The 24,251-nt window shown below is 36.3% G+C and overlaps 1 protein-coding gene across 1 annotated transcript in view; it reads right to left on the bottom strand.

Annotated features, from left to right (window-relative positions):
- The window catches only part of LOC149792988 (protein-L-histidine N-pros-methyltransferase CARNMT1-like), a 47,565-nt gene extending 36,437 nt beyond the window's left edge, over positions 1–11,128 (bottom strand). Inside the window, exons 1-3 of the mRNA XM_089966854.1 lie at positions 11,031–11,128; positions 4,443–4,644; positions 2,607–2,773 (exon numbers count right to left, since the gene is read on the bottom strand). Of these exons, the coding sequence (XP_089822980.1) occupies positions 2,607–2,773; positions 4,443–4,644; positions 11,031–11,101 (440 nt within the window). The 5' untranslated portion in view covers positions 11,102–11,128. The remainder of the gene's footprint in view (positions 1–2,606; positions 2,774–4,442; positions 4,645–11,030) is intronic.
- Positions 11,129–24,251: the final 13,123 nt, after the last annotated feature.

The raw sequence follows: 24,251 nt of genomic DNA, 5'->3' as shown, positions 1-24,251 counted from the left end.
CATGTTGGCCATCTCCAGCTGACCAAAATCTAGGCCATGTATATGTGGCATGTAAACAACTATAAAGCTATGTGCTATTGGCATCCATGAATATTTCATTCAGTTGTTTAGTGACATGTGTTTGTTGACAGTGTGATAGATTAAATGAGGACTAACATTCTTTTTTACACATGAGTCATTTGTACTTTCTAACATCATGTGAATGATACAACTGTATACATAAATTTTGTAACATGTGATCAATACTCAAATTTATGGATTTTTCATTTACATGTACAATACTTCATGCATTATGGATTGCAATACACAAGTGTGAGTCATCAATACACACATTAGTTCAGATTAGTTTTGTCTCCAATTAAGAAAATTCCAATTGTTTATTTTCTCTCAGTGTAAATCCTACTCACTGACGTCAAGTGACCTCTTACAAATTTCACTTGTGTACAAAATTTGATTATTGTAGCACTCCCCTACTTATCTCAACATTAACTTAAGTCAACAATATTACTTTGGTAACAGGGATATCGAGATAAATGGTAGTACTGCACTACGAAAACGGCGACATTTTTTGAAAATTGGTGACAAAATATTGAGGTTGGTGATTTTTTGGCGACAACTTTATTAATGCCAGCACCATCCCTGAAACTGATAATCATTAATTTAATTAAAACTGATAACCATTAATCTAATTATAACTGAACCGTCAACAATAAAGTCATTAAGTCTTCTTTGCTTTTGCCTTCAATGCAGATGCCAAATCCTGAGTACCCAATTGCCAACCCCATTGCTCAATCATCTGGCATACTCAACCAAGCACTAAACAATGGGGTTGTCTAAAGAAGTTTCTCACTTGATTTTATAAATCAACTTATCAACCTTTTAAATGGAAAATAAGATACAACAATGCCTCCTGAATCAACCCTCATACATACCAGCTGACACTGGTGTATTGCCTGAATTTTCAAGAGCAATTTTGGTTCATGCTACATAAATGTATCACCCTTCCTTCATTTGAATCTTTTTATTTTCTAGTCCGTAATGCAGACAGCGTCATCAATTTACTATATAGGCCTCTTGCCACTGAAATGATAACATTGAACTGGAACATAACCACTGAAGTGGTAGGGGTGGAGAGATTTAATTTTACATTAGAACCTATCTTGAAAGACCACAACTTCTGCCAAATAATTATGGTCCCTCATGACAGCTGGTCTCTCGTAACATGTCATAACTCAATACAACCAACAAACAGAGGTTTTATGAATCTGATCTCTCAATAGAAGCTGTCTCTTATAGCAGTGGCTTTTCAAGACAGGTTTTTCTGTAGAATCAAAATCATACTACTCCCTGTTTCTGTTCTGCAGTGGTGCAAAGTCACTGTTATAACAAAGGTTTCAATTAACATAGTTTTATTTTTTTGAATTTTATCCGGTCTTTTACAGAACGACTTAAATGTTTTTACAGTGATCACTATTCACCCATGAAACTGAATGGTTTACCCCTAAACTGGGTTTCGGCATACCTAATAAATTGTTGATCTCAAGTACTTTATGAAGTCAATACCTTAACCTCCTGCATGAATTTCAGTTGAAGTATCTTTCAAGCTTAAATACAATTTTCTTTTAAAAACTCTCAATGTCTGACAGACAGTTTAGGCATGTCCAACAAATATAAATGTTTTGGAACCTGCAGTGCTATATGGATTCAAACTGTACTTAGTGCAAAAATGTATGCTTCTTTGTGCACATTTTCAATGGTGTGTATGCATTTTTGGATTTTTAACATAGCTTTAACAATTTGAATCATATCACTACAATGTCTGCATTGTTTCAGCTTATAGTAATGTCTAGCACTGAGGCATCATGCCACACACATTATCCTGACACCAGGCTGACCAGTCCCAACACCAACTTCTTGCTGAGTGCCAAGGGAGGCAACTGCTAGTAGCCTTTTAGCAAGTCTTTGGTATGAATCAGTATGCATCGAATCGACAACCTCCTACATCCAAGGGGTTCACTATAACCGCTTGGGCCACTGGAGCTGACATTTTCAATGGAATAACTATTAATATGAGATAGTTGGTGAGTACACCTCAAATATTTACACTTCAGTCACCAATTTTGTCATACATGTATATGTACCAATTAATGGTTCTCTGCCCAAAAAATAAATACAAAGTAAGTAACAACTATTTTAGGTATTTCTCAATTAATAAGCAACAATGAAGTTAACAGCTTTGCTTCCCACTTGAAAAGCTATTAAAGAGGATTTATTTTCCTCAGTTAAGTGACTTTGTTTAATACTGGATAAGGTTCATACCACAATAGCACTGTAGAACCCAATCATAGTATTATTGTGGGGTTACTCTGTATTTATCTTTCACAATAGATGCCCAATTTCCAATGCCTGCATGTGTTATCAACTGTAGCAGTTCCAATAATATTGAATTAATACAGAAGAAAAATAAAACTACAATAATTGTCAAGAAATAACGTGCTCTCACCCGATTAACTTCACTACATGCCAACAGTGCACATTACAGAAAGAAAAACATGGTAAATAATGATAAAGAATTATGCATCCTTAGATACCAGCAATTAACTCACCACAAGTGAGGTGGAAACCTTTTTAAGATTTCATTAATAACTGGTTCGTAGCAACACTTGCGTTCCTCTTTCCCCAAATCGCTCCAGTCCCGTACAAACTGTTTCAGTGTAGTTTTGACCTTATCCATGTCAAAGCCAGTAGGAGGTATTGGTTTAATGGGTTCTCCCTTCAAATAAAATTGTTAACAGTATCACATCATGTGTAGAAACATTTGCTTACATTTTCTTAAAATCTGTATTAAATGCAGATTTTCATATTCAACAAGTAACATTAGCTGCTATAAGATATTTTGACCACAAAAAGAATACAGATCCAGTAAGACGAGGTGATGCAATGATGATTTTTAAAGAGTAGCAGAAGCAGCAACCAGAACTGAGGCTAGCACTGAACAGCTGTGAGTGACATGCTCTACGGAGTTATTCCACTCTACCTCTTGTATTAGCTCTACTGGCTGAATTATTCCACTCTACCTCTTTTATTACCTCTACTGACTGAATTATTCCACTCTACGTCTTTTATTACCCCTAGTGACTAAGTTATTCCACTCTACCTTTTTTATTAGCTCTACTGACTGAATTATTCCACTCTACCTCCTTTATTAGCCCTAGTGACTGAGTTATTCCACTCTACCTTTTTTATTAGTTCAAGTGACTGAAGTATTCCACTCTACATCTTTTGTTACCTCTACTGAGTTATTCCACTCTACCTCTTGTATTAGCTCTACTGGCTGAAGTATTCCACTCTACATCTTTTGTTACCTCTACTGAGTTGTTCAACTCTACCTCTATTATTAAACCACAGATTGTTCAACTATCGATTGAGTGTTAGTTGTTGTTGTTATAGGATTTAACATCATTTTTCAGCATTAGATAGGCTATACATGGCAGCCAGTATAAACAGCGGAGGAAGAACCTGTTAAAAGCCCAGAAAGAACCACTGACCCACAAGAAATAACTTGCAAGCTTTCTTGTGTACCCACACTGGCCTAGCCCAAGACTCGAACCCACACAGACAGAGGTGAGATGGCAGTGATCCATAATGGTGAGCGCTTTAGACCACTTGGCAGAGGAAGTTATAGGTAGAAAAAGTACGCTGCAAACTTCTGAACAACGGTATGACGGGATTTCATGTCCACATGGATGAATGATGTTCCGAGCTTCAAAATTTCCGTACACAAATATCAACATTGATATTCTTGTATTGAACTACCACTGCTTCAAAAGCTTGTAACCAATCAATCAAAAAACCAACCAATTAATTAAAAAAAACCCAATCAATCAGCCATTTAAAAGGATTATTCTGACTAAACAAGGGCCAGTGATGCCGCAACTGACAGTAGTATGTACTTGTGGATTTATGTTTAACTTATCTAGCACCTGGCTCCTGTTCCACTAAACTTCTCAAACATTTTGCTTAAAAAACTGGACAACAAAATTATTTTGCTTCTGCTGTTTCCAACAATATTGGTAAGTTTGCAGAGGCAGAGACAGTACATGTGTACAGAATGAAAAATGTCTTTATAGTTTTAAAACTGTACAGTACTGGTTCTCTTCAACCTTCCAAAAGAGAGCATACATTTTTCAAATTTGATGAAATCCTCCTGACTTCATCAGAGAAGAAACAAAGCTCTCCTACAAGAGAATCCAACATATTGTTAACTGTCTTTTAATCTTTGATTCCAGCAGACTTTTCAGTAAAACAAATTAATTGTTGCCAATCAGGAGATCAAAAAATCTCCATATGCAGACACTTAGTGAAACAGAAAAGTTATTACCTACTGATACAAACTGTATAAAATATATTCCAAGTATTGACAGTAAATCAAATGGCCTCACATTCTGCATTTCTGTATGATTCTTGTTTTCAAAAATATTCTCGGTATCCTTGATGATGAGTTTGATGATCTCATAATTATGGTCGATACAAGCTCGAATGGTGTTGAGGTGGTTCACAAAATGGGATATCATCTTCTGATGTTCCTGAGGTAGCTGTCTATAGTTCTTCTCTGCATTTTCTACTCGGCGTAGGGAATACGTCCTGCCAAGAAAGAGAGACAATACATGTAATCAGTGCTGCTACTATTATTTAGAGCGAAAGGCTGAATGTCGAGTACAAATGACAAAAGAATATTTCACACTTTCAGAAACAATAGCTGAATAAAAATGTACAACCAACTCTCTGGTATTTTGCTACAGCGAGTCCTCGTCTTTTACAATCATGATTAGCCCTCCTCCATGTTGCAAAGTTATCCTTATGAAATTTTTAAGCTGTCAACTAAGTGACCTGTACTTGATATGACTATGGTTAAAGATTAGTTTAGCTAATTATGTATGGAAGAAAAGCAACTGATTAAAACTATTTAAAGTCTGCTTTTTTATATAACTTGTAATTCTGTTCTGTACTCCTTTATACTTACTGCATGTACTCTCTTACAGTCTGAAACAACTGTAACCTGCACAGACCCAGATCTGTGATGGCAGATCTGGGTCTCTTTTTCTAAGGTATAATCAGTTGTTGTAAACAACAAATTCCTCATTACACCAAATTATTAATGCGTACATAACTCTGCCCAGATAAATTTAAACTTAGTCATGTGCTAGACATAACTTTCTAAAGAAAATGGTGTTTTGGTCTACTTAAAATTGAAATTTGGAGTCATATTGTGAATGAATGCTCATTGCAACAACTTTTCCATTTGATCTGGAATGAATAGATTTTGGTATTTTTGTCAATTCTATGAAATTTCGTGATTATGGACTGGATTTATCTGTGCCAATTCTACATGGAGTACATCAGATTTCAGCTGTGAGGGAGCAGCGTGTTGACATCTGCAAGTGTTTTTCTGTTGTGTCATTGAATGTTTGAAATCATAATGTGGGAAAAATATGAAGTCTTTCAATTGCAATTATCTAAAAGGCTCTATGGAATATGTTTATTTTATTTTGAGCGCAGTAAGGAGGATGTAATTGCACTTGGAATATAGTTGAAATTACTGTACAATTTCAAAATGTGTAATCAAGCTTGCAAACGCATGATATGTCTCATGTCATTCGGATTTGGATCCTGCAGCTGGTATGTGGCAGTCCACAAAACATCTATCATGCATTGATCCATCCTTGACCACTGGTCATATTGATGAATAATTACAAAGTCTGATGGTTTCATGAAATGATGTCGATAAAAATTATCCTATCCAAATCCAGCAATGTACCTAAACCCTACTCCAAAAACTCATTTGTATTATTCCCTTCAGTAAAGTATCTTAAATACATACTTTTAGGGTTTAATTTTACTTCTGTTTTAAAGCTTCCTATTATTGCAAGACAGCAGAATAAGAAAAGTAAAAAAATTAAAAAAATTATGCACTCGAATGATTTCTTTACTGTTCGTAAAAATCAACTTCATGACTCTTAACATCAACTATTGGTCAATTCTGTTCAATATTATTATATTACATGACTATTAAGACAATTTCAAGACAAGCACTCTTCATTCTCATTTCTCTGGAGTACACTGCCATATTTGCATGTCCCAATCACAAACCTGAGTCTGTCAATAATGTCTTTTTAAATATTTGTAAATTTTGTCTTGTGCATTTATTTATTTTTGAGAATACAGATGAATATGTGGCTAGACATGATGAACCTGAAAAAAAGCAGCCCGAGGCACAATCTCTCTCTCAAAATTAACCTGGAAAACAGACCATTTCCATTCCAAGAGGTACAATCTCTCTCTCAAAATTAACCTGGAAACCAGACCATTTCCATTCCAAGAAGTACAATCCCTCTCTCAAAATTAACCTGGAAAACAGACCATTTCCATTCCAAGAGGTTCAATCTCTCTCTCAAAATTAACCTGGAAAACATACCATTTCCATTCCAAGAGGTACAATCTCCCTCAAAGAACCAAGAAAAACAATGGAAAAGAATTTAATTGTTTCACAGGTTAAAACTGACTGACCTCTTTCATTTTTTCCCCCGTTATTCATTGAAACCAGTGATGTGCATCCATGATACCAACCTTCTGAATACAGTGTACATGTGTGAATCAATGTGTGTGCACATGTGTGTGAGAGAGAAAAAGAGAATTACTAAGATTTTGCATCCTTACTTTAATTTAAACTGTGTAATTTTGTATTTATTATCAGTTTTCTTTCAAAAATGGTCACAAGTCATCCTAGATACATGTAGGTTCACATGTACCTTTTGAAGATAGATGATCATTTGCAAACTAAGGACCTAGCACCACAGAAGCCACCTACATGGTTTGTTCCTTTGCCCTCTGACAGGTTAATTTCATGTGTGAACTGATAACCTAAAAACAATACACTTGGGATTAGGTTAACAGCATGGATTTTTTACTGCATTTTGCTGAATCATGCTCATTGCTTGAAATTTACCCAAACGCAGCTCCACTGATTGATTCTTGTAAAATTAAAATCAGTGATAGAAACAATAACACGTGAACTAATCAAAACAGCTGGTATCAAAATATCATCTAGTTCTTCATTTATTGCAAGAAGTTACCAGTAATATGTGTCAACTTAATTACATCTCTAATTAGTTGGCAGTATCTTGGTTGTGCATTGACAATCCCACATCACATATGACTTCTTTCACAGTGGCACTGTATAGATAAATGCCAAATACAATCAGAACCCTTCTGACATCTGTACTAAAACTGTTATCATCACTACTCAATGTATCTTAATGACTTGATTGTCCTAAGCAGTATATTGAATCATACATGTTTATAAGGTGGTAACAGTGTGTCAATATCGAAATTTTCTATCTGGTGCTGCTTGATGTGGTATTTGACAAATGTCCATGTGATACCAAAAATCCATTGCCTCAAGAATTCATTGGTCAAGAATTTGATAAATTCTGCTAGCAGTTAGATTTTGTCTATAAAATATAACAATACCCTGTTTAGCTTGATGATTAATCTTTGATTGTGTCATGTTTTCTTTCTTAAAAACTAGTGTTATATTTTTCCTCTCCACTCAAAATAGACCTACTAGCAGTTTCTCTAGTTTTTATTTCCCTTTAAGTAGAGGACTATGCAGCAGAAACCAATGAACCAATCTGAGATAAATGCAGAGATCAAACTTCTTTTTATCAAGTAGTTTATAATGCTAACCACAAAGCATGGTAAATGATATCCATAAAATTGTTCCTCATCTGAATGATTCATTACTGTACTGTACAGTATATGACAGCGATTAAAACACTTGCAAAATATAGAACTTTACTGCTTCATGGTTAAAGGAAATTATCAAGATAATGGTATTACTGCTGTTGAGAGTACTTTTATTTGCATAAAGTCATTACATCATGTTAGAGACATGCAAATTTAACGTTCATCATTTTATCCACAGAGAGAGGGAAGAAAGGAGGAATAAATGGCAGCCATATGTTTTTGTAAACAGAAAAGAGTGAGAAAGACAGATGATGAAGCAATCCTTTGTCTTCCACTTCATCCAGTTTGCTCAATTTTTACTGCAGATGACAACTCTCTCGACCAATTGCTCGATCGATCACAAAAGGTATGGAATCCAAATCTCTACTGAACAGGTTAATTTGTGATCAATTGTAATTAACATCAGAAACTATTTTTTACATGTTTTGCCAAGCTTTCATTATTCATATCAAACCAAAAAGATGTTTTTGCTGTGAAAGTTTTTCATGATTCTGTTTTGAAACTTTTTCACCAATATCAATTTCAAATATAAAATGCTGATTAATGCTAACCTAATTTTACTTTTTTGTAAGCTTTTTGGCAATCTTCAGAATGAAAATGTTACAATTTGACCAATTATAAACCTATATGTTCAAAAACTGAAATGGGTAAGAAAATTAATACTGTACTTGACATGGGGGAAAAAGAAAGAATGAATATTCCTGCCAGTGGGTGCAAACTTGCAAGATATCTGTTCAAATATTTGTGTGTGAGACATACTTTAGCCACTCAACCACAGTAACTAGCAGCAAAGCAGTATACCACCTAAAGAAATAGTGAAACACTCCAACAGTCAGAAACAGGGCAATGTATGCTTTAATATCTGTATCAAAATATAATTAGATCCATGTTATGGTTAGGGTATTGACACATCATATCCATATTTCTTTTTTTATTATAAAACTTTTGTTTTTTGATTTTCATCTTTTAAAAATGAGCAAATAATAAGATACTCATGGAGATCTCCATGCAGAATATTCTAAATTTGCTGGAAATTAAAGTCTCAACATTAAATATTTGAAAACTTTATATATTATTAATCATTTCAACATTGGGGTCATATTAATTAGGAACAATTATCAAACTTCCATTGTTATTGACAGGACTATAATTGCAGCTGTCCAATATAAAATGCCAAGTCAGATGGATTCGTGTTATAGAAACACATTTTTCAAGCAGAAATTTATATCTTCTGATCTAATATTTTGTGCCAGTGTTGACAATGGTCACTGCTTTGACATCTGCAGAACACATGCTGATGCAAATATATTGTGACAGTGTTGATAATGGTCACTGCTTTGACACCTGCTAAGTAAAGTCTTTATCTGAGCGAGACCATTTAATTTTCTAAAAGGGGGGGGATGCTTGAAAACAATTGTCTTGACCTAATTTGTGGTATAAAAAGGACACTATGCCATTGTTTTTTTTAAAACTTAAAATAAATTTATCTTGATGAAAGAAAGAAAAATATTCTGGTCAGAAAGAACAATCTAGCACCATGAATTAACTGGCCCTTACAGTACTTAATATGTACTAAGAATTTAACTAGTTCATAGCTGGGTACATGTATATTCAGCCTCATAACTGAACCATTATGAGGTTTGCATTCACGTCACACAGATGTGGTTGTCATCTGGGATCTAACTGTCCATACCTCAGAGAATTACTGTTCATGTTTAAACAATAGCATAAATATAAATTGTTCAAGAGAAGCTCAAACAATCGTGACTCTCATCAAGTCAGTAAGCTTGTTCCAATATCTTTGAATAAAGTAAATGCATAAACTTATTGTAAAATAAGTCGATCAACCATTTCTAAATGTACTAAATATACAAAACTACTGAAATTATTTTTCTATTCTCCAAATATATAACTCAAAATATATATCACTGATTCTTGAAATGGTATCTGATTATAAATCACTCTTGACATCTCAGCCTTTCCATGAGTGGTCTTCACTCACTGACTATTCAAATGTGAATCAGTAATATTGACCACCCCAGTGGTGGAGTTGCTGTTGGAGTGCCTGCCAAGTAATGTTTTGTAGGTTTTTACTGCTGTCCTGGAGTAAAAAATGGAGGAAGCTAAGCTGTGGGGTTCTGAAAAATCATGTGAGCTGTACTGTACATTCAAGCTCATTCTAGTACCCGGTCCATTCATTAGGGTACTAATATTAGTACTATATTCTAAACAGTGTTACTGATGCAGTTATCCACTGTGAGTCATGTTGCCATCATATGTTCAGTAGATGACTGGCTGTCTGTTATATTAAAATTTATCTTCTCCATCAAAATATTCAGAAAAGATTTTATATGGATTTACTGACTGAAAACAAAGAGTATGTGTGTGTGTGTGTGTGTGTGTGTGTGTGTGTGTGTAATTAGGATTTTTAACGTAGCTTTTAACAATTTTTCAGTCATATCGCTACAATGTCTGCAGTGTGGCAGTTTATAGTAATGTCTAGCACTGGGGCATCATGCCGCAGACAAGAGGCATGATGTCCCACCCAGTCACATTATCCTGACACCAGGCAGACCAGTCCTATCACTAACCTCTTAATGCTGAGTACCATGTGAGGCAGCTGTTAGTGCCATTTTTGTAAGTCTATGGCATGACTCGGCCAGGGTTCGAACCCACGACCTCCGCCTCCGAAGCGGACGCTCCAACCACTAGACCACCGGAGCGATCAAAACAAAGAGAATTAGTGAAATGTAGTGGGGGGGGGTCTTCGTGGTATTACTTCTAGTTTACATCACAATTGATAATTATTTGATTTTGGACGAATTTTTTTATCTGTATAACTCGGTGTAGATCAGTATATACAAATTCTGTGCTTATAAGTTCATTGGGAGATTAAAAAAAAAAAGAACTGGGAGTTTACCATTGTCAAAAAAGGGTAGCGTCAACACGGGGCGGGACGATGCCTGTCATACGCATGTATGTTTAAGTTAGTATTTATTTTTCGTTTATAATCGGTATGATAGCTCTAATGAGTTAATGCTTCCTGTTATATCAATACAAACGACCTCTAAATAAAATATATCGATGTATATGGTATATCGAAAACAGGCTTCAAATGTACCAATACCACTCGAAACGAGATGTAGGGTCGTATATAACATCAGAGTGGTTATAATACATTCGCAGATTTTAAAAAGTAAAATTTAAATCCCTAATAGTTATACCGATAATATTTAAATGCATTTAATATCCTGAAAAAGTGTTCTTTTTCCAAAGTTTCTTCGTCTTTCTCCATGTCAGCCGATTAGCACGAAGCTGAAAGGGAGGCAACTGTATAATTTTGTTTTATTCCATAATGGATCTCCACATTTTTCGAGAACCACTGTTCCGTGTTCTGTTGATTTGACATGGCGGGTGATGATCTGGAATTACATTTATGGCCTACTCGTGGGGGGTTTTTTTTGGGGGGGGGGGAGTAAACCAATAATACATAGGGAGTGGGCAGAGAATATATCCTGTCAAACAAAATGTACATTTAGAACAGATGCTAAGTAATAGGTATAGAACTTTTGACAAAATAAAATTATAGGACTGCGTGTCATCGTAGCTTTATTTGACCAACAAGTAGATCTCCGCCTTTATCAGTAACGCCTGAAGAAAAAGGATGAGATATACGTGTTGGTTTATTATCTTTATATGAATATCTCGAGTAATGTTCGTGCGTTACCACAGTGGATAGCAATAAAAATGGGATCTATGAAGGGCAGTGATTAATAATGCTCAATAATTTTAAAAAGAAACATTCTTTTTTTCTTCGTTCTAGCAAATAAGAATCTTGACGTGTTAAATTAATCTGTTAAAGAATCAGATAATTTAACAGGATTTGATTCATTCAAGTAATTTGATCCCTTGTCCAGATTGCGTTTATATATTATTGCCACCTAGGATCGGATCCGACTGCCGAGTCATATATACTCCTGGACCACCGGAATATATAAACCTGTATTTATTCTACCTGACATATCATAGAAAAATGCGTCTCAGCTGAGCGTGCGTTTTGAAGAAGAAAAAAATCTTCCATCCATATTTATGTGGTTTTTTGACCAGTATATAGACCAGTGTAAAGAACTAAATTGGATGAGAATACAGAAACCTGGTATACTGCTACTTTACTTCGACTTCTTGAAGATTGTCATCGTGCTCTTAGTAAAAACAAAATGAAGGTTCATTTCTTTTGGGTCTGTAAAATGCCTGACCCATGAGCTTTCAATTCAAAAAATGAACATTTATAGTATAGTTGATAAAGCCTTTGATTTAATTTTAAGCTTACCTTTCACACAGAAAACAACAAAGAAAGTTCGGTACGTTAAAGATTTACTGGCTAGACATTTTAAAGGGAGTTCTTCAAATACACGTTTTTATGGTCATCGTTATTTAATAGCTCTTCAAGGACACGTTCTTTATGGTCATCACTATTTAATAGCTCTTTAAGGACACGTTCTTTATGGTCATCACTATTTAATAGTTCTTCAAGGACACGTTCTTTTGGTCATCACTATTTAATAGCTCTTCAAGGACACGTTTTTTATGGTCATCACTATTTAATAGTTCTTCATGGACACGTTTTTTATGGTCATCACTATTTAATAGTTCTTCAAGGACACGTTCTTTTGGTCATCACTATTTAATAGTTCTTCAAAGACACGTTCTTTTGGTCATCACTATTTAATATCTTCATAAATCATATGTTTTACTTTGTCAAACAGGCATATCTGTACAGTTATGCATATAATAACATTTTGTCTTATATAATGCAGAAATTGCAGATGTTAAGGATGTGCAGCAGCTAGAGGGTGAAGGCTGGGTCGACCGATTAGCCCAGAATGAAAAAAGACCGACCTGGACAAGTTCCAGGTCATTTTCATTGGCTAAACAATGCATGAGGGCTGCTCATTTCTCTCCATGGGAGGGGTGGGGGTGTTAGAAAGACTTCAAGATACACATCATGACTGTTTGGTGTTGATATAAATAAGCAAACTGATCAGCATCAGATTTTAAATGGAATATCTGCTGCATATCACTCTTTAATTGTTTAGAAATTAACCTTTTGTCCTTTAGCAAGACTTGTAATTAACCTTTTGTTCTTTAGCAAGACTTGTAATTAACCTTTTGTCCTTTAGCAAGACTTGTAATTAACCTTTTGTCCTTTAGCAAGACTTGTTTGCAACAAAGAGAATATTCGTAAGTTAGAAAAAGCAAGACTTCGAGTCATACGTTTTATCTATCATGATGATATTAGCTTCTACGATGAGTTGCTTACGAAGGCAGAAGTACCAACGCTTCATTTAAAACGACTTGGAAAGATGGCATTACATGTTTAGGAAAAAGCATATGCAATGGTACCTAGATATCTCTCAATCCTTACTCAAAGATAGTATTTCAGGTACGATACTATTTTGGAGTTAATTAGGGTGAGAACAAAAAGGCGTGTCTAGGTTTCATGCAGGTTTGATACTCCTCATATCTGGAATAGCTGGACAATGAAGATTCGGTGACAGAACTAGTATGGTACTTTTCACATGTTGTTGCAGAGATGGAACTCTGCAATGCGATTACTTTTTCGGACAGCTTTTAATTTGTGCTTAGAAAACGAAAAACAGTTTAGTTTGAATGTTTTAGGTTTTGTCGGGTTCTGGGAGCGTTTTGCAGTGATTTGAATTAATTGTAAACTATGCCTGCGTGCTAGTGCTTAACTAAGGTTTCAGTTTTATTAGATTTTGTTTGTGCTTAAACTAGATTCTAGTCCATCATATAGTCTTTGCTTTGAGGATTATTTTGTCTTATTAGGTTCTTAGCTGTTCACTGGCCATCCTTTCTCCATGGCATACTTTTACATGTTTCTTTAATTATTTTTACCATAATTTTCATCCCTATAAAAAGAACAAGTATGTATTTAAATATGTATGTTGCTGGCGTTCGTATGTATGTATGTATGTATGTATGTATTCATTCTGTATGTATGTTAACATTGTATGAGTTTTAAAATTACGCAGTAGTCTCTAATTAATTGGTGCTTTAAATGTGCATGTTATTCATCAGTTTATGTCAATGTCTCTGTGTTTTGCGTGTGTGATATGCATGCATGTTTTTTGTGATATTCATGCGTGTTTCTACGCTAAGAGTGATATGCACACATGTGTCTATGCTATGTGTGTAATATGCACGCATGCTTCTATGCTTATTTGTGTTTTATACACGCAAGTTTGGACTCTTTGTGCGTGATTTGCACGTTTGTCTCTATGATGTATGCGTGTTATATGCATCATCTTAAAGTATGAGATAGCCCAGTTGCTCTTAACGTACATGCTTTTAATTGATTGTTTGTCGGATCGATATCTGCTAATGATCAATGTTACTGGTCATAATATCCGACGTTAAATGAAATTATGATGTCTTACACTTTATCATTTTAAGCCTACAATGTAATTGTGTCGTGAATGGTTGCAGAATATTTATTTTTTTAAAGTTTTGAGATGCGAAAAATGTCTTTACAATTTTGCAGGTACAAAGCTGAACCAAAGCGTCTATCCAGCTGAAATGTAATGTCGATAAATCCGCTTGGGTCACTGTGCCATTTATACAAACTTCATAGTTCATATGTTTTTCAAAACTGATCACATCTATTTGGGCGTTATGGGATCAAGGACCACATGCAAGATTTACTTACCTTCGAAATCGATGAACTTAACAACGGACAAATCTCAGATTTGATAAGAGAAGTGTTCCAATAAGCATGTGCAATTTTAAAATACGTTAATATCGTTTGTATGAAGAATGGTAATTTAATTAAATTACAATCAAGACATATATTAGACTGACCTTAATAAGTCACGAAAAAAATGAGGCCACGTGAGTAGTATATGGGGACACCCTAGGAACAATGGGACTTACCATTAAAAAAACACCTTGGGACACTCTGGGGACAATGGAAATTTAACATGGGAGAAATTGCTGGGACACTCTAGGGACAAGGGGAATTAACATGGGAATCTATTTTGAGTCAGTCTAGGGACAAGGGAAATTTAACATGGGAGAAAAGTGGGACGATTCAGGGACAATGGGAATTAGCATTACAGACACCCCTGGGACGATATAGGGACTATGTAAATTTAACATGGAGAAAACCCCTGGGACTGTATAGGGACAAGGGGAATTAACATTAGGGAATAGTTCGTGGGACTGTTTAGGGACAAGGTGAATTGAACATGGGGAATAGAGTTTGGGTCTGTCTAGGGACAAGGGGAATTGAACATGGGGAATAGAGTTTGGGTCTGTCTAGGGACAAGGGGAATTTAACATGGGAATAAATCGTGGGACTGTCTAGCGTCAAGGGGAATTTAACATATGGAAATTGAACATGGTGGGTCTGTATAGCGTCAAGGGGAATTGAACATGGTGGGACTGTCTAGGGACAATGATGGTAGAGGGTCAAACACAACAGAGACAGAGACATACATACACTAGTACAAGCGTGAGATTTATATATAAAGCATTACCAAGACCTGAAATCTTGCTGGGGTGTTCAAAAATTTGCATAATTGTAATGATGCTATAAATGGCTATAATCAAGGAAATACTCAACGACAAAATGGATCTGACTAAAAGTAACGCTAAAATGACGAAATTGTCCCAGAATTTAAAGGAAAATAAACATATCCCCGAAAATTAAGTTACAATGGTTTAGACTAAAATGGATAAAATTAGTAACTACTTACAATATCAACTTGTGTGACGATCGTGGATAAACACCCATATATCTATTTATAGCTATAATCAGCTAAAATTCCTATGAAATCCCACTATCTATTTATACTACAACTTGTGGGTTATTCCTTTGGAAAACCCCACTATCTTTTTATAGCCTCAGCTTGAGTGATGTTCCTGTTTATGAACTCTAGTAAATATGTATAGCTACAACCTGTGGAAATCCCCAAGTCCATATTTATAGTCTCCAAATTTCCAGCGTTAGTGACGTCACTGTACTGAACACTAGGGGATAAATGTCAACAGTGTTGCAAGTGGCTGACCTGAATACACGCTACTGCAGGTAGGTAGGTAGAGTGTATCTGATAGGGATAAAGTGAGTTTTATAGGGACAAACAGAGACCAATACACACACACACACACACAACGTACGCGCGCAGACATACGCACACACACACACATACACAGAGGGAAGAGGAAAAAACAAACCCCAAATATACTATCAACACAGAAGTGAGATAATACAAACCCCAAATAAACTATCCACACAAACGTACGCGAACGCATACAAACCCCAAATATATTATCGACACAAACGGACGCAAACGCATACAAACCCCAAAATATACTATCCATACAAACGTACGCGAACGCATACAAACCCCAAATATACTATCCACACAAACGGACGCGAACGCATACAAACCCCAAATATACTATCCATACAAACGTAGGCGAACGCATACCAACCCCAAATATAATATCCATACAAACGTACGCAAACGCATACAAACCCCAAAATATACAAACGTAGGCGAACGCATACAAACCCCAAATATACTATCCATACAAACGTACGCAAACGCATACAAACTCCAAAATATACTATCCATACAAACGTACGCGAACGCGTACAAACCCCAAATATACTATCCACACAATGTCGCTAACGCATAAAAACCCCAAATATACTATCCACACAACGTCGCTAACGCATACAAACCCCAAATATACTATACACACGACGTGGTTAAATCATACAAACCCCAAATATACTATCCACACTCGGGAGGAAGAAGAAAAAAACAACCAAATATACGATCTACACAACGTACGCGAACACACACACACACACAGGGAAGAGGAAAAAACAAACCCCAAATATACTATCAACATAGAAGGGAGATAATACAAACCCCAAATATACTATCTACACATGGAAGAGGAAGAATACAAATCCCATACCTACTATCCACACGGAGGTGAGATGTAAAAAAATAAACCCCATATCTACAATCCACGCAGAGGGAAGAAGAAATAAATAACCCAATATACACTATCCTCGAAGAGGGAAGAGGAAAAAGCCATAATATACTAACCACACAGAGGGAAGAAGAAAACCATTATACACTATCCACACGGAGTGAAGAAATAACCCTTTATATATACTATCAACAGAGAGTGAAGAAAATAACCCATTATATTCCATCAACACAGAGTGAAGAAGAAAACGTTTTTTGAAAGCACCTAAGCCCTCACCTGCAATGACCAACTCTGCCAAACACCTACACCCCACCCCCACCCCAACACTACAAAACCCATTTAACCCGTTATTTTACGGCATCAGTGTCTGATTTAGGAAACATCAAGACACAAAATGATGGATGAATAGACTGACTATTGTTTACCGACTTGCATGCCTAAAGAGCGTGCGTGAAGGAAACCATCCTTCCATTTCAATTCTAACTAAAACATGATCCAGAGGGATAGAGAGAGGTGAAAGAGCACAATTTCATAAGTGTGAGTAAAAACAAAACACGCCATCCTTATTATACAATGTTAAGACCAAGAGACACTTACGTTTTCTTTCTGGTCTATTCTCTTTTAGAAGGTAGTATGAAGTTTCACATCAGGGCCAACGCATCGGCTCACATTGTCAATTTTTCCATTTCCATGTCTTCAAGTTCTTCCTCATCTTCAATTTCTTCTTCTTCTGAATCCCTCTTCTCTTTTTCGTCTTGTTTCTGTTTCTTCTCTTTTCTCTTAGGGCACTCTGAATCCCAGTGTCCTTTCTCCTGACAACGATATTAGGTATCTTGACTTTTGTCTCTCTTTCTTAGACGAATCAGGTATTCTGGAGACAAATACCCATTTACCTTTGCAGATATAGCAAACTTCATCAGCACTTACACACTTTCGTATGACTTTCATCAAATCAACGACCAAAAGAGTAAGTTTTGTTGCCACTTTCGCCTGTGAATTATGCTTTCGTATGGCTTTTAGCATATATTTGACCAGCAGGTCGATCTGTGCTGACTCTTCCATCTTCTTGATCGTTTGAGAGTGGAATGAATACTCTGACGCTAAGACACTCTCCATATATACAGGGACCTGCTGCGTATGAAACCTAGTCAAATGTAATTTTGCAATAAGATGAAACGATTTCATTGAGAAAGTAAAAGGCAATGACGTGCCGCGTCGCCTCACACAAGACCTGAAGTGTTAGCTCAAATCCGTGTCAGCGATTTCGAAGACGACATAACTGAGCTTTAATCAATGCTCTCCAATTATGCCACAAAACCACGAGTCCTGATTCACGCCAAAAGAAATTTCGTTCGGTCTATAAAAAATAGTATCACATCTGAGAAACGCAAAAACGAACTTCCAGAAAACTGAGAACGACGGCTTACACCTACAACGTGAAATGTATGAGTTCAAGTAGTGCGTAAAACTTAGTCAAATTAAATTTTTTATAGTCAAGACGAAACGATCTCTTTTCGAAGAAGAAAGCAGACACCAAGCGACAATGGCGATACGTGTCACACAACACTTTTCAAAATGTGTATTATTAGAGGTTTGTTCTAGCGATCTGCACGGTTAAATTAAATGTTGATGTATTTTTCAAGAAGACGGACACAATTTCCATGGGATCGCCCATGGTACCATTGTTCGTGCATTAGTTTAATTTTTTTAAATATTATTTTATATAAATCACCTATAGGATAGACGCAGTAAAGCATGGCCATTCTCGTCACTGTGTGAATAGCTACTCAAGTCAATTCGAAGTGAACGCGGTAAGAAAATAAGTATAGCCAATGAAATGGCTTACAACGGGTGATGCATTGTTTTGTTCTAGGACTGTGTGGCATAATAATCCCTACGCTCTTGCGTTGTTACCATTACAGTGCAGACAGACTGGAATGTGAACTTACAAGCCCTCTTTGTGTATTGTACCATTTCTTCTTACCACATCAAAATACTGAGCGTCACAGTATTGGTTCGCGTTTTCAAGCTGACCATTTTTTTATATCTTACTTAAACATTTTAAGATAAACACTCACACTCACATCGGTAGAGTCAGAACAGACGTGTTACAGTATTGAGGGGCATGTTATCTTTTTTTCTTTCTTCAAACTAATAAATTTGGGGTTTGTATGAAGTAAAGAACCGAAAGTACAGTGAACCTCAAGGATGATGACCCAATCTGTCTGTCTATTGATGCGTGTATTTACTTAGGAAGAAATATGACCTCTAAAACACAAAGAGATACGGCAAGCATGATTAGAATGAACACAACGATGTTTTCCTTCACGCCCGTGTAATTTAGAGTTTCAATCCTCTTTCAAGACAAACTTGGTCTCCTTTTGTAGGGCTTGAAATATAAAAAACAACTGAAAAATCTTAAGCACTTTGCTATAGATAATTTCATCAACAGACTAAACAACATAAATACCGTTACAACACCAGAAAGCCTTAAATCTTCTATCGAAAAGAAATGCATCAAAAAATTAAAGATTAACGATAACTAACCAATGAAACCGAATTTAACAAAGGCAATGACATGTGAAGAAATGTCTCTCACTTTGGAAAGGTAGGCGAATGTAATCTGTCATGCACCATCAACTTGAAAAAATTATAAACAGAGAGAAATCTGAAATCAAAATTAAATTTTTTTGTTTTAAATTGTTTGGTTTCTTTTTTCTTTTTTGGAACAAATCTAAGCACTAATATAGAGTGTAAAAGGGAAAATGCGCATAAAAGCTTTGATATTTCTGAAAAATTGAGGGGATATTCCTAAAGTTCATAATCACCTATATATGCTTGGACTTGTCTGTGACTTATCCACAAAACAAGATGTACATATTTCTGGTCAAGCTGCAAGTGTGTGCGTGTTTTGGAAAAGGGTAAAAATTGGATATACAATTTTCTCGTGACACTTATAAAGTGAAGAGTCTGTGCAAGTGTCAAAAGCCAAAGTCATATAAGTTTTGTATTTTGTACGGCTTGTAAAGATTTCCACTTTAGAAAATGTGAAGTATCACAAGTTATTATCACAAACAGAAGTGGAACATAGGGGCTTGCAAGAAAGAAAATAACCCAGACAGTTGGTGTCATCAAGAGTGCTAGAGACGGTAACCGAAGTTGCTTGCTTGTTTACTTGAATTAAAGTGATTTTCGCTCCAATGGAGCATGTATCACTGGTTTAATCACGCACCGCGTGATTTTTAATTACTCCTGGGGGAAGGAAAGAGAGCCTCATCCCCCAAGCTTTTATGTACTCACAAACTACTTTTCAATTTAGCCACTCAGGTGAAGGACTAACTAGTCTTTAACTACCTGACGGAAAGGCTTTAAACATGAGTGGGAATAGTCTCACCACACACTCATTTGTCTGTCCGAGCGTGGTAAAGGAGGAAAAAAGGTGCTCAGCAAGACAGCCATGGATGTTAAGTACTCCCCAAAACGCCAGCCCGTACTTATTTCAAATCAAGTCCAGTTTTTGCTAATGGACAATCAAAAGTACCAATAATGTGTTAGCCACCTGTGCAATTAGTTAAAATCTAACGAGTTTGTTAAATTTCCTACTTTCTAACATATCTATCTAATATTGGTACTTAGTGTACATAAAAATAGCCATACTGATCTTATTTAAAGTAATATGTCTAAGCGACATATACCAATTTGGTCACTGTTAGGTTAAACAAGTTAAGTTTGTCGCGGTGTTCCAATGGGTCAAGTTTGTTTCGAGAATAGTTTAGTCAAGGAGGGATACCAAGCCAAATATGGTTCCCTATTTAATAAAAGGCAATCTTTTGGAGCCCTAGAAAAGGCTGTTTTTTTTTCTGCTAGAAGGTACCAGGTCTCTCTTTCGCCCTCATGATCTTTCCCGCACTCCTAGTCTCATGATTCTTGATATCAGGAAATGCGTAGCCATGATGGGCGGCAATGTAAGCAGCGACTTCTACCAGTTGAATGAGGGGGTATCCAGTGTATGCTTGTCTGTAGAATTGGGGGAGAACTCTCACTCCAAATTTCCATTGAGAAGGTCTTGGGTTAAAGGTGTCTCGAGATTTGTAGGCAACGTATTGTATGGCTCTTATAAACTGCCCTGCTATGTTGACGTCATACAATGCTTGATCTAGCCCCATTTCGGTGTACTTCTCAACGAGGGTCAGCGTCCCCCTCCTCCTCCTCAACCGCCTCTATTTCCTCTTCTGGTTCTGATACTAATTCTTCAGTTGAGGTAGATAGTTTCAAATCCGCTTCTATGGTGTCTGTCGCTGTTATTGTTGTTGTGGTTGTTCTTTCAGCTGGGATTGCCTGTAGTATCGGAGTGAGAGAAGAACGTAATGCCTCCGATAATTGAGTTTGAGTTTGCCATACCGTTTGCCTAACATAGTTGGCCCTTTGTTCTGCCACCACTCTTTCCGGGGTGGGTTGTTTGTTAGGTATAGTCGACTGTTGACTAGATGTTATTTGTGGTTTCTAGGTAGGTGGAGTGCTAACTGGCTGGGTCTGCATTTCTTGCTCCCGCTGCTGTTGCATATATTTCTTCCCTCCACACCGAGTTCTGGGCCTAATTCTTTTAATTTCGTTGTACATGTAACATGATTTCTTTAGCTTGGTTAGAAAGTGTGACTCTAAGCCCTTCGTTTCCGTCGCTTATAAAAGTTTTTAAAATAGTGATGGTCAGTAAAAAGTGGGTGAGTGTTTCTTTTAGGTCTGTGCGTTTTTTTGTGGTGATAATATGGATAATGTAAGTTCGGGTGCGTGATTAAACCAGTGATACATGCTCCATTGGAGCGAAAATCACTTTAATTCAAGTAAACAAGCAAGCAACTTCGGTTACCGTCTCTAGCACTCTTGATGACACCAACTGTCTGGGTTATTTTCTTTCTTGCAAGCCCCTATGTTCCACTTCTGTTTGTGATAATAACTTGTGATACTTCACATTTTCTAAAGTGGAAATCTTTACAAGCCGTACAAAACACAAAACTTATATGACTTTGGCTTTTGACACTTGCACAGACTCTTCACTTTATAAGTGTCACGAGAAAATTGTATATCCAATTTTTACCCTTTTCCAAAACACGCACACACTTGCAGCTTGACCAGAAATATGTACATCTTGTTTTGTGGATAAGTCACAGACAAGTCCAAGCATATATAGGTGATTATGAACGTTAGGAATATCCCCTCAATTTTTCAGAAATATCAAAGCTTTTATGCGCATTTTCCCTTTTACACTCTATATTAGTGCTTAGATTTGTTCCAAAAAGGAAAAAAGAAACCAAACAATTTAAAACAAAAAAAATTAATTTTGATTTCAGATTTCTCTCTGTTTATAATTTTTTCAAGTTGGTGGTGCATGACAGATTACATTCGCCTACCTTTCCAAAGCGAGAGACATTTCTTCACATGTCATTGCCTTTGTTAAATTCGGTTTCATTGGTTAGTTATCGTTAATCTTTAATTTTTTGATGCATTTCTTTTCGATAGAAGATTTAAGGCTTTCTGGTGTTGTAACGGTATTTATGTTGTTTAGTCTGTTGATGAAATTATCTATAGCAAAGTGCTTAAGATTTTTCAGTTGTTTTTTATATTTCAAGCCCTACAAAAGGAGACCAAGTTTGTCTTGAAAGAGGATTGAAACTCTAAATTACACGGGCGTGAAGGAAAACATCGTTGTGTTCATTCTAATCATGCTTGCCGTATCTCTTTGTGTTTTAGAGGTCATATTTCTTCCTAAGTAAATACACGCATCAATAGACAGACAGATTGGGTCATCATCCTTGAGGTTCACTGTACTTTCGGTTCTTTACTTCATACAAACCCCAAATTTATTAGTTTGAAGAAAAAAAAAAAGATAACATGCCCCTCAATACTGTAACACGTCTGTTCTGACTCTACCGATGTGAGTGTGAGTGTTTATCTTAAAATGTTTAAGTAAGATATAAAAAAATGGTCAGCTTGAAAACGCGAACCAATACTGTGACGCTCAGTATTTTGATGTGGTAAGAAGAAATGGTACAATACACAAAGAGGGCTTGTAAGTTCACATTCCAGTCTGTCTGCACTGTAATGGTAACAACGCAAGAGCGTAGGGATTATTATGCCACACAGTCCTAGAACAAAACAATGCATCACCCGTTGTAAGCCATTTCATTGGCTATACTTATTTTCTTACCGCGTTCACTTCGAATTGACTTGAGTAGCTATTCACACAGTGACGAGAATGGCCATGCTTTACTGGGTCTATCCTATAGGTGATTTATATAAAATAATATTTAAAAAAATTAAACTAATGCACGAACAATGGTACCATGGGCGATCCCATGGAAATTGTGTCCGTCTTCTTGAAAAATACATCAACATTTAATTTAACCGTGCAGATCGCTAGAACAAACCTCTAATAATACACATTTTGAAAAGTGTTGTGTGACACGTATCGCCATTGTCGCTTGGTGTCTGCTTTCTTCTTCGAAAAGAGATCGTTTCGTCTTGACTATAAAAAATTTAATTTGACTAAGTTTTACGCACTACTTGAACTCATACATTTCACGTTGTAGGTGTAAGCCGTCGTTCTCAGTTTTCTGGAAGTTCGTTTTTGCGTTTCTCAGATGTGATACTATTTTTTATAGACCGAACGAAATTTCTTTTGGCGTGAATCAGGACTCGTGGTTTTGTGGCATAATTGGAGAGCATTGATTAAAGCTCAGTTATGTCGTCTTCGAAATCGCTGACACGGATTTGAGCTAACACTTCAGGTCTTGTGTGAGGCGACGCGGCACGTCATTGCCTTTTACTTTCTCAATGAAATCGTTTCATCTTATTGCAAAATTACATTTGACTAGGTTTCATACGCAGCAGGTCCCTGTATATATGGAGAGTGTCTTAGCGTCAGAGTATTCATTCCACTCTCAAACGATCAAGAAGATGGAAGAGTCAGCACAGATCGACCTGCTGGTCAAATATATGCTAAAAGCCATACGAAAGCATAATTCACAGGCGAAAGTGGCAACAAAACTTACTCTTTTGGTCGTTGATTTGATGAAAGTCATACGAAAGTGTGTAAGTGCTGATGAAGTTTGCTATATCTGCAAAGGTAAATGGGTATTTGTCTCCAGAATACCTGATTCGTCTAAGAAAGAGAGACAAAAGTCAAGATACCTAATATCGTTGTCAGGAGAAAGGACACTGGGATTCAGAGTGCCCTAAGAGAAAAGAGAAGAAACAAGACGAAAAAGAGAAGAGGGATTCAGAAGAAGAAGAAATTGAAGATGAGGAAGAACTTGAAGACATGGAAATGGAAAAATTGACAATGTGAGCCGATGCGTTGGCCCTGATGTGAAACTTCATACTACCTTCTAAAAGAGAATAGACCAGAAAGAAAACGTAAG

This window comes from Sinohyriopsis cumingii, chromosome 8 (assembly GCF_028554795.1).
Source record: "Sinohyriopsis cumingii isolate HCF-2022 chromosome 8, ASM2855479v2, whole genome shotgun sequence".
Lineage (NCBI taxonomy): Eukaryota > Metazoa > Mollusca > Bivalvia > Unionida > Unionidae > Sinohyriopsis > Sinohyriopsis cumingii.
The sequence above is the reverse complement of the archived record's forward strand: the minus strand, read 5'-3'. Positions and strand labels throughout refer to the sequence as shown.